This window comes from Engystomops pustulosus, chromosome 2 (assembly GCF_040894005.1).
Source record: "Engystomops pustulosus chromosome 2, aEngPut4.maternal, whole genome shotgun sequence".
Lineage (NCBI taxonomy): Eukaryota > Metazoa > Chordata > Amphibia > Anura > Leptodactylidae > Engystomops > Engystomops pustulosus.
The window spans coordinates 226325690-226342152 of record NC_092412.1 but is presented as its reverse complement, the minus strand read 5'-3'; the positions used below and the strand labels follow the sequence as shown (position 1 = coordinate 226342152).

Sequence of the window (16463 nt, the reverse complement as noted above, 5' to 3'; positions counted from 1 at the left end):
AGTGGAGGATTCAGGTCTTCCGGCGATTCACTAAGGTAGTGCGCCCGATGTCCACCAGGTGTCGCTGCTGCGCTGAAGTCCGTTGGAGTTCACTGGAGTTCACGATCCGTTGCTGGGTGCAGGTAAGCGCGTGTGACACTTTTTTTTTTTTTAATACGGCGATTTTTTCCGAAACCTCCGGGTTTTCTTACGGCCATGCCCCCCGATTTCCGGCGCGTGCATGCCCGCGCCGATGCGCCACAATCCGATCGCGTGCGCCAAAAAACCCGGGGCAATTCAGGGAAAATTGTCGCAAATCGGAAATATGCGGGTAACATGACCGAAAAACACGAATCGGGCCCTTAGTAAATGACCCCCATTGGATTTAATTTGCACCAAATTTCGCAATACATGAATTCAGTCCTATTGTGAAAACTAGTCTATGCAAAGAATGAATTTGGTGTAAGCAGGGTCCGGGTAAAAGTGATTTTGCACTGTGCTATGTTAATTTAGCACCATGGAAAGTCACACACCACCACTGTGCCAATACAACGCCACAGTTACACAGAAAGACACAATGCTACACCACCCCCATTTAGTATTTGTATAATTGTTAGATTGGTCTTTGTGCTCCACCTAGTGGAAAAAAGTATTATTGTCCACATTATACCTCTCCCATACAGATATTATGACAACCCAACACATAAACCTTGTGAAAGAATTAAACAAAGCAGCTTGCTAAATAATCCTTAGGCATTTTCATCCACCTGTACAGGAGTAGAGTTCAGCCTGTTCTTGTATTAAGTTTCTATACTCCACACTAGGTTTCCTGCGTGTGTTCTGCGAATGCTTTTAACACGCAGAACTTGCAGTGCACTCTGACCCATTGTAATTAACTAGCTTTTTCAGACTTTTTTTTTTGCGTTTTTTTTTTTCATGCACACTCACGTTTTTTTAACGCGCGTTTAAATCTCAGCATGCTCTACTTTTGCAAGTCACGGGCGTGAAAAACGAACCATACAAGTCTATGGAGATGCATCAAAAATGCATTGTACTCTGAGACACATGCAAGTCCAATGCAAGTGCGATGCATTTTTCACACATTAATTGCCATAGAAAATATAGAGCTCAGTCCTGAATCCTTTACACGCGAGTTAAAAACGCATTGAAATTGCATGTGAAAAACTGAGAGACTCTGAACAAACTGTGACTGAAAACTGATTGAACTCTGATGCAAAATGTGCGTTTTTCACTGACCAAACCCTGATCGCACCCTGATCAAACTCTGATGTTATCTGCAACGCAAGTGTGGAAGGGGCCTAAGGCGTTGCATTTCACATCAGGGTGCATTGCGTGAAAAACTGACGTTTTTGGCTGCGTTTTTGTTCCATTTTTCCTTGGAGTCATTAGCGTTTTTGCGTTTTTGACGCGCGTGTTGTTCGTGTTTTTTTTTGCGTTTTCGGTGCGTTTCTCACGCTCGTTTTTTAAGTCAATGGGCCTTTTTCAAAGGGACCATGGTTCTGGAATAAAATGTTTTATTTAAAGGAAACCTACCACTTCTGAAGGTAGGTATGAGATGCAAACACCGGGCACCAGCTCAGGGTGAGCTGGTGCCGGTGCTTAGTCTCGTTAGTGTTAAAACCGCGGTATCGCGGTTTTAACACTTTTTAAACTTTACAGCAGAAACTGCTTCGGCGCTGCGTGCGCACGATCGTGCGCGCGCAACGCCTGCGGCATTTCCTATGTAGGCGCGCGCACGATCGTGCGCACGCAGCGCCGAAGCAGTTTCTGCTGTAAAGTTTAAAAAGTGTTAAAACCGCGATACCGCGGTTTTAACACTAACGAGACTAAGCACCGGCACCAGCTCACCCTGAGCTGGTGCCCGGTGTTTGCATCTCATACCTACCTTCAGAAGTGGTAGGTTTCCTTTAATTGAAAAAGAATGTCTTCTGATAAGTTAGCAGATGTATGCAAACATCTACAATCTTTTCTTCACTGTTCCGCACGCATATTATCTCCCGACAAGTTAGCAGATGTGAAGAACAGTGAAGAATAGAATAAAAACAGTGAACACAGTGAACACAGGATCATTTAAGTGAAAAACACAGTGCAGAACACAGTGAAGAATAGATTACAGATGTTCGGCACATCTGCTTACTTGTCGGGAGATACGCGCGGAACGGTGCGAACAAAATAGCATGTGAAGAACAATATGTTTCCATACATCTGCAATGTCTTCTTCACACATATATATTGTTCTTCACATGCTATTTTGTTCGCACCGCTCCGCGTGTATCTCCCGACAAGTAAGCAGATGTGCCCAACATCTGTAATCTATTCTTCACTGTGTTCTTTACTGTGTTTTTCACTTAAATGATCCTGTGGTCACTGTTTTCACTGTTTTTATTCTATTCTTCACTGTTCTTCACTGTGTTTTTTTAATTAAATGCTCGATCTCGAGCAGGGGAATTATTCATGTCACCTAGCAACCCATCCATTTAAAACGCATTGCACTCGCATTGCACTTGCAATGCTTGCGAGTGCAATGCATTTTTGATGCGTCTCCATAGACTTGAATGGGGCAGGAAAAATGCGCGTGAAATGCAAAAGTAGAGCATGCTGCGATTTTGATGCGCATCAAAGCAAACGCAAGCACGCGCGTGAAAAACAACGCAAATGAGGAAAGACCCATTGGAAACAATGGGACAGAGTGCAATGCAAGTTCTGCGCGTCAAAAGCACGCGCAGAACTCGCGCGTCAAAAACGCTAGTGTGGAAGGGGCCTAAGACTTTCTCTGATTTGCTGTGGATACATATCATTTCTGTGGATTTGCTAAATATAGGTTTATATATTTATGAAATCTGTGAACCTCAGATTTTTGGTGCTGTGTAGGAGCATTTCGGTGCAGTACTCTGATAACATGTTGGATGTGAAACATAGATCCAAAGAATTGAAAAAGTTGATCCAGACAACATACATTTTAAATTTAGTAGCTATTTTGAATGTTATAAATTGCTAAGGAAATTTTTACCATGAAAATTCAGTGCAATCTTCAAGTAGCCTGTTATACAGCAGAAAGTTAGAATTGGCGCCTGCATGTTTTTTTTATTTGTTGAGTACTTCTGCTTTTTTGATTTACCTATGGGGAATTTCTCTTAAATCACACCTTCCACTTGGATGAAGGGTTGTAAACCATGCACACTGACATACAGGTTTGTGTCCCCTTTGGCAGGATCTGCTCTTCTTTAAGCTTCCTTGTTTTTAAGGAAATTGGACTTATATATATAATTTTATATGTGTTTTATATATTTTTTATTGATTGATTGATGGATATTCCCTCTACCATCACTATATATATATATATATATATATATATATATATATATATATATTTACAATAAATTCGATTTAGTTTGAGTTTTATGAAGGAGTTGAATCAGTTAATCCACTTTTCTGGTGTAGATACTCCACACGGAGAAGCTTGTTTTTTACCTTACTGCTTTTTGTTTATAAGGAAAAAAGACTTTAAAAATTATCCAATAAGCCTGATAGGCTCCAGGCTCCATAGATGTTAATGGAGCTGTGAGCCCAACAGGTACATTTGCATAATTTTAAAATCCTTATTTTGTCAAAACCAGGACATGAGAAGCTAAAAGAATAGCAGATCCTGCCACACCAGTATGTCAGTGTGGTTGGTTTACAATCATTCATCCTGGTGGTTCATGTCCTTTAAGTTAAATCATGGGGGGTTTTTTTGCTACTTTTTATGCAAATAAGTGATAAATCATGTGCCAACATCTGTCAGCAGGCACAGTTGAAAGATGAATTTGGCACAAAGCAGGAAAATCAGTGTGCCACAAAAGAAAGTTGCACAAAAATGTGTAAATGCAAAAAAAAGAAGGCACAAATAAAATGCGACATCCACTTGATTGTTGTCTCTGCAGTCAACGGCGGTCATTCTCTTTTTTTGCAACTTTTTTGGGTGCATTTGCATATTTCCAAAATTTGCAATGTTTCCAAAGTTAGAGCAGCAAGAATTTTTCATTGTGCACCTGATATATCTTTGCGCTCCCTAACACAATGGAGATCACATGGGCTCAGAAGCAGTGACATTCTGTGACAGCCTAGCCTCTGCACGAACAGCTGGGATCGTGATTTTTAACTCTAGAGGCACTGTGGTACCTTGTTTACTCTATCAAATGATGTTTCTCGTCCAAGTCTACTTTATATAAGAGGTACTGTTTTGTACTGTTTCATACTGTTTGGACCTGGGTGTCCTTAAGCATTGCACGCTATTTATGTATGCTTTGTTGAATTCCTTTATGCTCAATAAAGAGTGATACAAACAAAATTTGGAAAATCACTGTTCAAACTTTAAGCCTCCTAATGTCCTAATAAAATAAATTAACACATATAAAATTATGTCAGCATAAAGCAGACATATTGTTAATGTTAGTTAAAAAAACTGATTTGGGCGGCTAAACTGACTGTATGATCAGCATAACATTTAGAAATCAGCAAATTGCTAATTTTTCTAAATTTCCACTAAATGTACTTTTTTTTAATAAATAAGTGCTAAAAATTTCAACTAAAATATAGCATTATTGTGAAGTACAACATTTCATGAAAAAAACTGCCTGAAAATACACTTGGTTAGATAGAGAGTCCCAAAGTTATACAGGCAGTCCCCGGGTTACGCACAAGATACGTAAAGTTAAATTTGTATGTAAGTCGAGACTGTCTATTTTATCATTGTAACCCCAACCAAATTTCTTTTGGTCTCTGTGACATTTTTGGGTTTAAAACTTTTGGGTTGTTATAAGAACCAGGAGTAACAATAAAGCTTATTGGCAGACACATGTGATTACTGTTACAGCTGACAATAAAGCTTATTGGCAGACACATGTGATTACTGTTACAGCTGATCATGGGGCTGGGGCTAAAGTACAGTAAATTACCAACATCCAGAGATCGGTCTGTAACTATGGATCGTCTGTAAATCGGGTGTTCCTAAGTTGGGGACTGCCTGTAACTGAAAAATCGTGCTGTGTCCCAAAGGTGAAAATGAGCTGGGTTCTTAAGGGGTTCATCTTATAGCTATTTAAACATTATAAGTAATAGTTCTTATAACATAGACCTTTCTCTATCGCAGCTGACATTGCCTGGAAAATAAATCATTAACAAGTTAATTCCCATTTATAATTTTCAGGTTATTTTATGGTGGAATTTATGTTAGGTAACACATGATATTGCACTGTGGATTTTTGCCTCTTTGCCACACCTGCTGTCTTTTTTCTCCCACACATCTAATGATACTCCTAAAATAGTTTACCTCTTGCCCCATTAACACTAAGTGATGTGCCTGTTTTTATAGCATCTTATGTTGATTTCTTCCACACCTTCATAGAAAAAGGGCCAGTCACCCCTGCATCTGGTTTCAAATAATTTTTCCCTTTGATATCTTTCCACAACTGCAACAAGTGAGCACCACAAAGCGGTTTCCCGAGGCTGGGGAGGAAAGGGTGGAAACTCCCTCACTGGACACACCCCTGGGACATGGGACCCTTCAGAACTGAGAGACAGGTAAACTTTCATCTAACTTTTCTTTTTATCTAAAAAAGCAAGATTTATTATAAAAACTGTTTGGGATGTGCTAAGAATTGTCTATGGGGGCATAGGGGAGACATAAAATGGGGTTCTGGTGACGAGTTCCCTTTAAAATCGTTTTGTTTCATTAGAGGTGTCGGATAATTCCTTCTGATAAGGTATGCCATGGTGAGACATCAATGAGCTAAGATAGAAACTCATGTACTTGCACGATGGAATCGCTTTATAAAAGTAACAAAAAAAAGTTAAAAGCAGTACTTCTTGTTTTGTTTAATCACTTTTTCTAATTTTGCTGTTCTGCCATCTCACATCACTGACTCTGCTATTGGGCAGCCTGGCCTGTACAATGGGATTCCTGGGCATCCCCGAAAAAAAACTCCATCATTAGTGATCTTATAGGAAGTTAATCAGACCGAAGAACTGCCCCCAAGCATCCCCTTGCTCTGATCCTTACTCCTGCAAGTGATGAAATTGCCATGGGATCCGCAAAACTATCCTGACCCGCAAGGCCTCAACCAGAAAACAGTCTTTTAATTCAACAGTAAAACTTTATATTTTTCAGACTAAAATGGGATACTTATCGGAGGAGCCGCACACCCAGAGATTGTCCCGATAAAGTCTCAATATATGTTCACAAATGAATACAGGGGTCGCGCTCAAAACTCTTTCACTCCTAAGCAGATAGTGAGCAAATGGTGAGAAGAACAAAAATGTAATTTTGCATCCGGAGTTGTTGAGAGGATAAAGCACTTCTATGTTCGCTCCCTTTTAATTCAACAGTCCTATATCTGGCGTCTAACCTTGGTATCTAAAGAAGAACTGCTATGTAGCTGACCACCGCCCCCCCATAGATCTCATACAACAATGACAACAAACATTCACCCTGTCTATTTTTCTTCCCTGTAGCGCCTGCAAACAAATTCACCTCAAATTTGCTGTGGCTTTGTGCTCATAAGGATCATACAAAGACAAATCTAGACCTAAGACAGCTTGACAGGGGTAACACATCTGTTACACATACGGGTTACGGGTGCCCAGTGCCTGGACCTAGGCAACCACCAAGGAAGTGGACCTGAATGCTTACAGGTAGAGATGAGCGAGCACTAAAATGCTCGGGTGCTCGTTATTCGAGACAAACTTTTCCTGATGCTCGAGTGCTCGTCTCGAATAACGAGCCCCATTGAAGTCAATGGGAGACCCGAGCATTTTTCAAAGGGACCATGGTTCGGGAATAAAATGTGTTATTTAATTGAAAAAGAATGTCTTCTGATAAGTTAGCAGATGTATGCAAACATCTGCAATCTATTCTTCACTGTTCCGCGCGTATATTATCTCCCGACAAGTTAGCAGATGTGAAGAACAGTGAAGAATAGAATAAAAACAGTGAACACAGGATCATTTAAGTGAAAAACAGTGAAGAATAGATTGCAGATGTTCGGCACATCTGCTTACTTGTCGGTAGATACGCTGTCCCGGGATCCGCTCCTCTTCTTCCACTGAAGTCTCCCCGATCTCTCTGCCCTTCCCGATGTCTCTGTGCCGCTGCCCCGCTGTCTCTGTGCCTGCCGCTGCCCCGCTGTCTCGGTGCCTGCCGCTGCCCGTGCTGCTCCCCATGCCTGTCGTTGCCCGTGCTGCTCCCCGTGCCTGCCGCTGCCCGTGCTGCTCCCCGTGCCTGCCGCTGCCTGTGCTGCTCCCCGTGCCTGCAGCTGCCCGTGCTGCCTCCGTGCCTGCCGCTGCCTGTGCTGCTTCCCGGTGTCTCTGTGCTGCTCCCCGGTGTCTTTGTGCTGCTCCCCGGTGTCTCTGTGCTGCTCCCCGGTGTCTCTGTGCTGCTCCCTGGTGTCTCTGTGCTGCTCACCGTGTTCTTCAATGTGTTCTTCACATACTATTTTGTTCGCACCGTTCCGCGCGTATCTTCCGACAAGTAAGCAGATGTGCCGAACATCTGTAATCTATTCTTCACTGTGTTTTTCACTGTGTTTTTCACTTAAATGATCCTGTGGTCACTGTGTTCACTGTTTTTATTCTATTCTTCATTGTTCTTCACTGTGTTTTTTTAATTAAATGCTCGATCTCGAGCAGGGGAAATACTCGTCCGAGCAACGAGCCGTTTCGAGTACCTTAATACTCGAACGAGCATCAAGCTCGGACGAGTATACTCGCTCATCTCTACTTACAGGAAATAGTTCCACTTCTAGTGATTTCTAGGTTCATTACACAGTGAATCCCATTTCTGACACCAAGTCTAGGCAAATGGAATTTTTTTGCAATACAAATATAAGGGAATGACATTGTGTAATAAAGGACTAACCTAATTAATGGCAAAAAACAAAGAAACATTTATTGATACTTATCTGTGGCAACGATGAGATGAAATTAGTTAAACTATATTCTGGGGAGTCCTTACCCTTCATCCAAGAGGGGCCAGGCCTCAGAATCAGCACTTCATGCTGGACACAGACACAGTTCCGGCCAAGCCTAAATTTATGAGATGGTAGACCTTGAGTCTTTATAATAAATCTCAGTGAGGTGGAGACATCCTGGACAGCAAGGTCAGCTAATGATAAGAATAGCATTGTGGTGAAGGGCTTCCCAGAGTGGCCAAATGGCTATGCAATAAAAAGAACATGAGGAGGGTCAACACTGACCAATGTATAAATCTATCTTACTGTACAGGGTGTTCACACAAAAATGGGTTATACACATGTCAGCAAACCAGTCAAGTGACAGTATTAGCAGATTCTACTTCATGCATATTACATGAATAAGAAAATAATACATCAACCCTGCTACTCTAGGGTCATTAAATTTAGAAGGAACAAGTTTGTTCTCACTCAACAATACAGAAGAGTTCTCTTGAGAGTGGTTTTATATTTAATCGGAGTCCATAAAAGAACGTAGACCTTGACCTGCAACTTCTCAGGCGTTGACCCTGACGTCAATGAATAATTTTATGACAATAAGACCAGAACCAAGAACAGAAGTTTTCTCACTTTTCCATCACACCTCAGCTGAGGTTCTCCAGGATCGCCATCAAACGTAAGGGATTTGCGGAGATATTACAGGGGTTTTATTTCTACTTTATTTCCTTTCGTTCCGTCAAATTCTACATTCGTTTAAAAAGCAGCAATTTTGTTTGTCACTTTCTTAGGTTTTTCTTAGCTTTAACAAAATAATTATTATGGGTTTGTCAAGGGTAGAAATATATGATCTCTAGGATTAAAGTTACTTGTAATTTTTTTTTTCATTCTAGAAAAAATTACTCCTTAGTCAAAATTGACCAATCATACTCTATGGAATCTTTTCCAAGATTTACTCTGACATTGGTTTCCAAATTTGGGGATTTGGCTTTAGATATTTTTCCAACGTTCATTGCCGAGTCTCCTGAGTAGATCGTGGTAGGTGGACAGAGTTAGAACAATCTAGTTCATAGATGTAAACGACAGTAACTTGACAAGCACTTTTTTTAAAAACTGAAGACTTTTTAAAATATATTTCCTACAACACTACCATTTTATATCATGGAAGTTGTTTATATTGTTAAGAAGGTTAAAATGTGTTATCTAAAAACCATGTAAACATTTAAGTACTAAGTATTCAAAGTGGGAATATTTCAACAGGTTAATTTTAAGACTTAATTTTTGGTAGCAGTTTTTTGTCAGAAAGTGAGACCCTTGTCAGAAGGTGAGAACCCCAACTGTTTTCTAATACAGGCAGTCCCCGGGTTACATACAAGATAGGGTCTGTAGGTTTGTTCTTAAGTTGAATTTGTATGTAAGTCGGAACTGTATATTTTATCATTGTAATCCCAGCCAGAACTTTTTTGGTCTCTGTGACAATTGCATTTTAAAAATGATGGGTTGTCATAAGAATCAGGATTAACAATAAATCTTCATTACAGACACCTCTGATAACTGTTACAGCTGATTATTGTAGCCTAGGACGAAAGTACAATAAATTACCAATATCCAGAGGTCTGTTTGTAACTAGGGGTCGTATGTAAGTCGAGTGTTCTTAAGTAGGGGACTGCCTGTATTACACTCAATATTACACTGCAGTAAAAATTATTAAGATTTTCAAGATCTGTCACATAAAAATAATTACATGTAATATTATATATATATTTTTTTTTTCATTATTATTCATTTATTTAGTTTTGTATTCTATCACCAGCTCGACCAAAATTTGTTAAGCACAGACATTTTATTCTAGATTTTCAATTGATGTAAAGAACTAATTCATTAACAAAAATTAGCATTCTGATTTTATTTGGGGCTATTTATGGGAGCAGAGCATACACAAAACGATATTTCCATGATAATTGAGTTTTCCCATTGAAACATTTTTAAATCGTAGAATTTAAAGGTAATGTACCATAAAAATCCATCACAATAATCCAGGGACACTTACTCATAGATCTAGGCATTGTGAGTGAGGGAATCTTATATTTGTTATCCATGGCCTCCTTCCTTCTAAAATCAGCTTTTAAAATTATGGTAATTATGGTGATCTGGCTTTACAGGTTGTTACACTGTCCTCTGACTCATTATCATAATTTAAAAGTTGATTTTAGAAGGAAGGAGGCCACAGATAACAAATATAAGAAGATTACCACAGTGACGGTGCCTGGATCTATGAGTAAGTGACCCTGGTTTATCATGATGGATTTTGATGGTAACTTTCCTTCAAGGTTAAAAGTAGAGACTTTTTTTTGTATGGAATAACATCAAAGAATATCCTGGGTGGTAACTAATCATTTTAGTACCAAAGATATAATAGGCATTAATAATGGCAATGTTGTTCAGAATATGAACTATATATATAACTCTTAAAGGGAACTTGTCACCACATTTTTCACAAATACAACTAGTGACCTAGAGCCCTATTAACTAAATGCCACCCGTCTTTTAGCTAAACTTTGTTTCCATCATATCAACATAAAATCAACTTTGTTCTTTTATCTGACATGCAGCTCCGTGTCAAAGAGGGCATGGCCTCCTTGGCTGGGTCCATCGCCTCCTTCCCATGTCCCATGCCTTTTCTCACCATTCAGTACTTCATGTGATGTGACCTGGGTGATGTCATATAATTGTCCTTTATCTCCTAATATTTGAAAAATCTACCCCGTGTATGTATCTGGTCACATGAAATCACAACATGCATCCATGCACCTTTAATCCTCTCCATGCCTCCATGGAGGCATTCTGTTATTTCATGGAGTAGATTTTACAAATGTTAGGGGATAAAGGACCTTAGATGACATCACGCTATCACATGATATGAAGTGCTGAATGATGTAACAGAGCTATCTCTCAGTGCTTTAGCAAGGCATTTTTTAAAACATTTCATAGTATTTCCTATAGAGCTGTATATGTATGTAGTTGGAAAAGCAGACAAGAGACAGCAACCAAAAAATTACCAGTTATTAAATAAGATAATGTACGCAGCTCAGGGTCCTGGTGTGTAGGATCCAAAGTCCAATATAGGAAGGAAAAGCATCCAATATGATGAAAAAGCATTGCTTGACAAAGATTCATGGCGAATCGAAACGTTGCAGTTTTTTCATGCCTGTGTGAATAAAGGTTTATCACCTATTTCATCATATTGGATGCTGTGGCCTTTTCCTTTCTATATGTATGTAGTTGAATATAGGCAGCCGGTCCCTGGTATTGATAGCAGTAAGACTTGTCAATCAGGAAGGACACTGCATATACAGGACTCACCCTTAAGGTTTGACTTTTGTAACATTGCAGCCTTGGAAAGGAACCATTTAGGAATAAGATGCTTTTCAAACTTTGTGTTTATTTTGGATGTTTTTGAATCTATGGTCACTTGTAGTTTCTGTAGCAGTTACTTTACCCAACAATGTCATTTTGATAATGTTTTGATCCTCTATAGAGACACATGCTTTTATAGTCTATTTTTCTGTTTCTCTTTTGGATGTTATTGTTACTATAGTTTGATATTGTTTGGTTATAGCTTTAAGTACATCCTTGTATAGTTGTTTGTGGAAACAGCTTTATATCCTTTTTAACATCACCCATTGACGGAAATCTTTGATATCTATAGAAGATTCAGTAGCAGCTGCAATTATGACTACTCTATGAAACCATATCTTATTGTGTCTTATTACGGCTGTCAAGAAAGATAATCAGATTGTGATAAATTTGGCATTTTCTACCTAAATACAGTAGCAGGGTGCATATTTAGAATTTTCTTGTACAGTATACTTTATATGTAGGTTCAGGGGTAGGGAACCTCTAGAGCAGGGGTAAGGAACCTTTATGGCTGAGAGAGCCATGAACAGCACATGCCCCCCAGTAGATGGGTAGCCACAGCACATGCCCACCAGTATATAGTCACAGCAAAAAAACAAATAAAAATGAATACTCACCTACCTGCACTCCCTGCAGTCAGTTCCTCGTCACTCCCACTCTCTATGACCCAGTCGCCGCCATCGTGGCTTAGGCAAAGGAATAGTGAGCCAACGTCCCCTCCTCTCTATGACCCAGGTGCTATCACTTAAACAACGATGGCGGCAACTGGGTGGCACCAAGGACGCAGGTAGTGGTAAAATTGCTGCCTGCGTCTAGTGATTCAGTATCTTAGACGCACACATAGCACTGATCGCTTTTTTTTAAAGATTCGCCTTCAAGCCAAATACAGCCATCAAAAGAGCCATATTTGTCTCCCCAGGCCATAGGTTCCCTACCCCTGGTCTAAAGGATCTGTTTTTTGTCATCCCTCATATATGATATATGGCTATCCATGCGTTTCTCACTTTACTTAGATACTATATAGATAGTATTAGAGATAGATTAGAAATCTTCCATCTGATAAGCAGATAAGCGATAATATCTCTTATATGCCATCCACTAAATACTATATATTGCACTGGGCAATATACACAGTGAAGTAATGCATTTCATTGTTATCAATAAAAAGTGTGCAGTAATACGTGAATCAGAACAGTTTTGTTGTCAGTGAATACCACACACTGATACATAGATCTGATACACAAGCAGATAAGACGTAGGTTCTCTTATGTACAATCCACTAAATGCAGCACAAAGTGAAGTAGTGAATTTTCCTATTTGTTTCTTCTAGCTCCACGTAAACATGAAGAAACTTCTCCTTTTAGTAACTGTACTTTTGCCTTTTTTTCATGAAATTACAGGTGAGTAATATATTAAAAAATGTATATGATTTTATTACTTTATATTGCATGTACTTAGCAACACTGGATTAGTTAATGGTGCAATAAACTGAATAATATCCAATAAGGGGCTGATGCACTGCCTGCTGTGTTCTCAGAAGTCTCAGGTGGTGGAACCTACCTTCAATTTATGCCTGAACCTCACTGAGTGTGTGAAAGAATTACAGGCAGTCTCCAGGTTACGTTAGGTTCAGGTTCCTTGGGTACTTAAGTTGAATTTGTATGTAATTTGGAACTAATTGTAGATCCAGACAAAAAATTTTTTTCCCAGTGACAATTGGATTTTAAAATTTTTTTGCAGTGATGGGACCAAGGATTATCATTAAAACTTTATTACAGACACCTTACAGCTGATCATTGCAGCCTGGGAATAAAGTAACATCTAGAGAGCTTCACCAGAGGTCACAGGGGGCAGAGGGGTCTGTTTGTAACAAGGGGTCGTCTGTAAGTAGGGGACTGCCTGTATTAGTAGTGATGAGCAAACCTGAATTGCATAGTTCTGGTCTGTACCAAATTTCACGGGTTCAGCACCCATAGACCCAGAGCCTGAACATACGTCACTATTCGGGATCCGGGTCCATGTTTGGGTAAGAGTGCAAAGCTCGTTGATTAGCAACCCCTTAGCGACAACGGGGATGTCACTCAAATTTGCGGCCGCATATCCATCCCCTAGACGTGTGAATATACCCTAGGACAGATTTCCTGCTCCTAATGTTGTTTTTACCTGGGTGGTATAAACTTTGGCAATGTGGGCACCATTCATCTGCTTTCTAAACTAACGTGATTTTTTTACAGCCATTCTCTTTATTTCCTGAGGTAAAGTTTCTTTTTTCCAAGGGGATCCCTCATTTACTACAGCTTAGAAGTGTAGATCTGCATTTTTGTGAAAAAAAAAGGAAAGGCTTGAATAGGGCGTTGGCTTGTTTTTTTGCCTTTCATTGGCGGATTTTTGTTTCGTCACATAGGTTTGGAAAATGGTTTGACCCTCTTGTATACTAGTGAACGAATTAATCTTTCTGATATTGGCCAGGATATTGTTAATCTAGATTTACAGGCTATGGTGGAGCTGACTCTTGGTGGGGTTGGGTCAAATTTGCCTTAAGGGCAATTTTGGCCTTTTGGTGAAATATGTCGCTCAGTTGTGAGTGGACATCTTGATATCTTTATAGTAAGCTGTATTTTTGTTATCTGAGCAAAAAGGTCTATAATGTTAAATGATTTATAAATAAAGTTTTATTTATTGTTCAAATTTTGAAATTTCTGAACCACAAAAATATTTTACAATTCTGCAGCCCTACAACTCCAGTCCTGTTGTTTTTAACTATGTGCAGTTTTCCTGTAGAAGGTTCTGTATGTTACATGAGCTTCATGAATCTGGCGCCCCCAGCAGTGCCCAGACAGAATGCACCATTTTTATTTTTGGTGCACATTCTTCATACTGCAGAATTTTGGCGCATGTCAGACAGATTTGTGGTGCACGGTCCGACTGTGCATGGGAACACCCCTTTAGGTGCACATTTTTTATTTCTAGTCGGACACAAAACTGCCGCAGACACGTTTTAAATACATGTGCAAGCAGTTTGCATGTTCTTTCTAATGCAAAGTCAAACAGAAAACTGGGGGAAACACTTTAATAAATTCAGGCCATTGTGTTATATACAGGCAGTCCCTGGGTTACGTACAAGATAGGGTCCGGAGGTTTGTTCTTAAGTTGAATTTGTATGTAAGTCGAAACTGTATATTTTATAATTGTAGATCCAGACAAAAAAAATCTTTGGCCCCAGTGACAATTGGAGTTTAAACATTGTCACTGTAATGGGACCAAGGATTATCAATAAAGCTTCATTACAGACACCTCACAGCTGATCATTGCAGCCTGGGACTATAGTAAAGCATTCAGAAAGCTTCACCAGAGGTCAGAGGGGTCTGTCTGTAACTATGGGTTGTCTGTAAGTCGGGTGTCCTTAAGTAGGGGACCGCCTGTAATACCGTGAAACCTGGGAGCGGCTCATCATTGGAGTTGTTGGAGCTCACTAAAAACAACTGTTGGTGTTCTATGAGCGCCAATGATGATCCGGCACTGGTGATGTGGTACATGTTTGGTCTGATGGGGAACCCTGTCCACACATTGATATCTTTCTATATAAGAAAAGTCTTTAGCAGGTAAGAAGGTGGATCCAATCACTATGACATCTACATGTAGTTATAGGTAGGAAAGTTGCCCAAAATGTAAATGAGGATGAGACATAATTTGGTCCTGCAGATGTATGTGGTCTATAATATTGTAATTATATTTGCTAATGATACTTTCTTGGTTGTCTGCAGGCAGTCTAAAGATCTTTTTGAACAATGCACTGTATGAAAATAAAACATCTCTAACCATCAGTGATCCTGCCATCATCCGCTGTGAAGTCGCTGACAACACTGAAAATGAGACCTTAATCTGGTACCGTGGGACCCTAGAAGTAAACATTAGCTCAGAAAACAGTGTGAACGTCAGTACTGTGTGCATCCCAGAGCTGACAGTAGAAGACAATGGAGTGAGCTTTACCTGTCTACTGAAGAGTAACACCTCCATCAAGCGCTCTCTGCAGCTGGATGTCCAATGTGAGTAGAGGCCCCACAATTATTCTGCTCCAGTAGATACCAAACAACGAAGAATTGTAAGACCTCCTTTTTTCTGAAAAATATTATTAATGTATAGATATAAAAAAAAAATGCAATGAGGCAGCACTCCGGCAAGTATAAAGGTGATCTTTATTCACCCACGGCAAAATAAGGTGCAACGTTTCAGGTCATCCATAGAGCCATTATCAAGCATGCTCCATGGATGAGCTGAAACGTTGCACCTTATATTGCCATGGGTGAATAAAGATCACCTTTATACTTAATACCTTTATACTGAAATAGACTCAACCCTGTCTGAATGTATGTATGTATGTATGGCTGAGATAATAAGATTTGACTGTGTAGTAGATGCACATAGTACAGTGCTGCACGATAAGTTGGTGCTATAAGAATAACGCAGATACTTTTTGTAAACTACTTTGCTATAACTAAGGGTACAAATGAATGTTAAAGGATCACCTTACCATATTTTATATGTTTCTGCTGGGATTGAAGCAGATCTTGCAGATTAATATTCTGCACTATGTTAGGACAATATTTTGGGGTCCTATGTATATGGTTACCACAGCTTGTGTACGGGCAGACTATTCCTGCTGTGTTTGTGGCTTGGGCATTCTTTTCTCTTGTCATTGGTGTTGAGAAAACTCACTGCCTCCTGGACTTTATATTTCCAATTTTTATCCCAATGCCTAAACACAGTGTGAGGGCAGGCGGATTCCCTGGCATCTGAGTGTCTGGCTTGTAGTGTGGTCTAGCGCCAGAAATATGTCACAGTGGCTTGGTCCATCAGGGCTAGTGGGTAGATGCAAGAAGAAGGGGAGGCAGCAGTATAGTGAAGGGTCACTCATGGTGTGTGTGTAACAATAGATACCTGGGCAGATGATGAAGGGGAGGCCTGTGGTGCTAGCGGTAAGCCAGGAATCACTCTTGGAGAGAGAAATCTTGAACAAAAACTCAAAGCCTCTTTAATGGCACACAGTAGGAAACAGAATGTACTCTTTCCTGTCCACAAGCACACACAAGGCGGTGGAATAGA

General features: G+C 39.9%; 1 protein-coding gene across 4 annotated transcripts in view; it reads left to right on the top strand.

The window, feature by feature from the left end:
* The window catches only part of TMIGD1 (transmembrane and immunoglobulin domain containing 1), a 61586-nt gene that overhangs the window by 7488 nt on the left and 37635 nt on the right, over nucleotides 1-16463 (top strand). For 2 of the 4 annotated variants that reach the window (XM_072138355.1, XM_072138354.1), the window contains exons 3-5: nucleotides 5461-5562; nucleotides 12691-12760; nucleotides 15125-15406. In XM_072138355.1, coding sequence (XP_071994456.1) covers nucleotides 5536-5562; nucleotides 12691-12760; nucleotides 15125-15406 — 379 coding nt within the window. In that variant the 5' untranslated portion in view covers nucleotides 5461-5535. The remainder of the gene's footprint in view (nucleotides 1-5460; nucleotides 5563-12690; nucleotides 12761-15124; nucleotides 15407-16463) is intronic. The other 2 variants (XM_072138353.1, XM_072138352.1) reach the window with 1 other exon arrangement.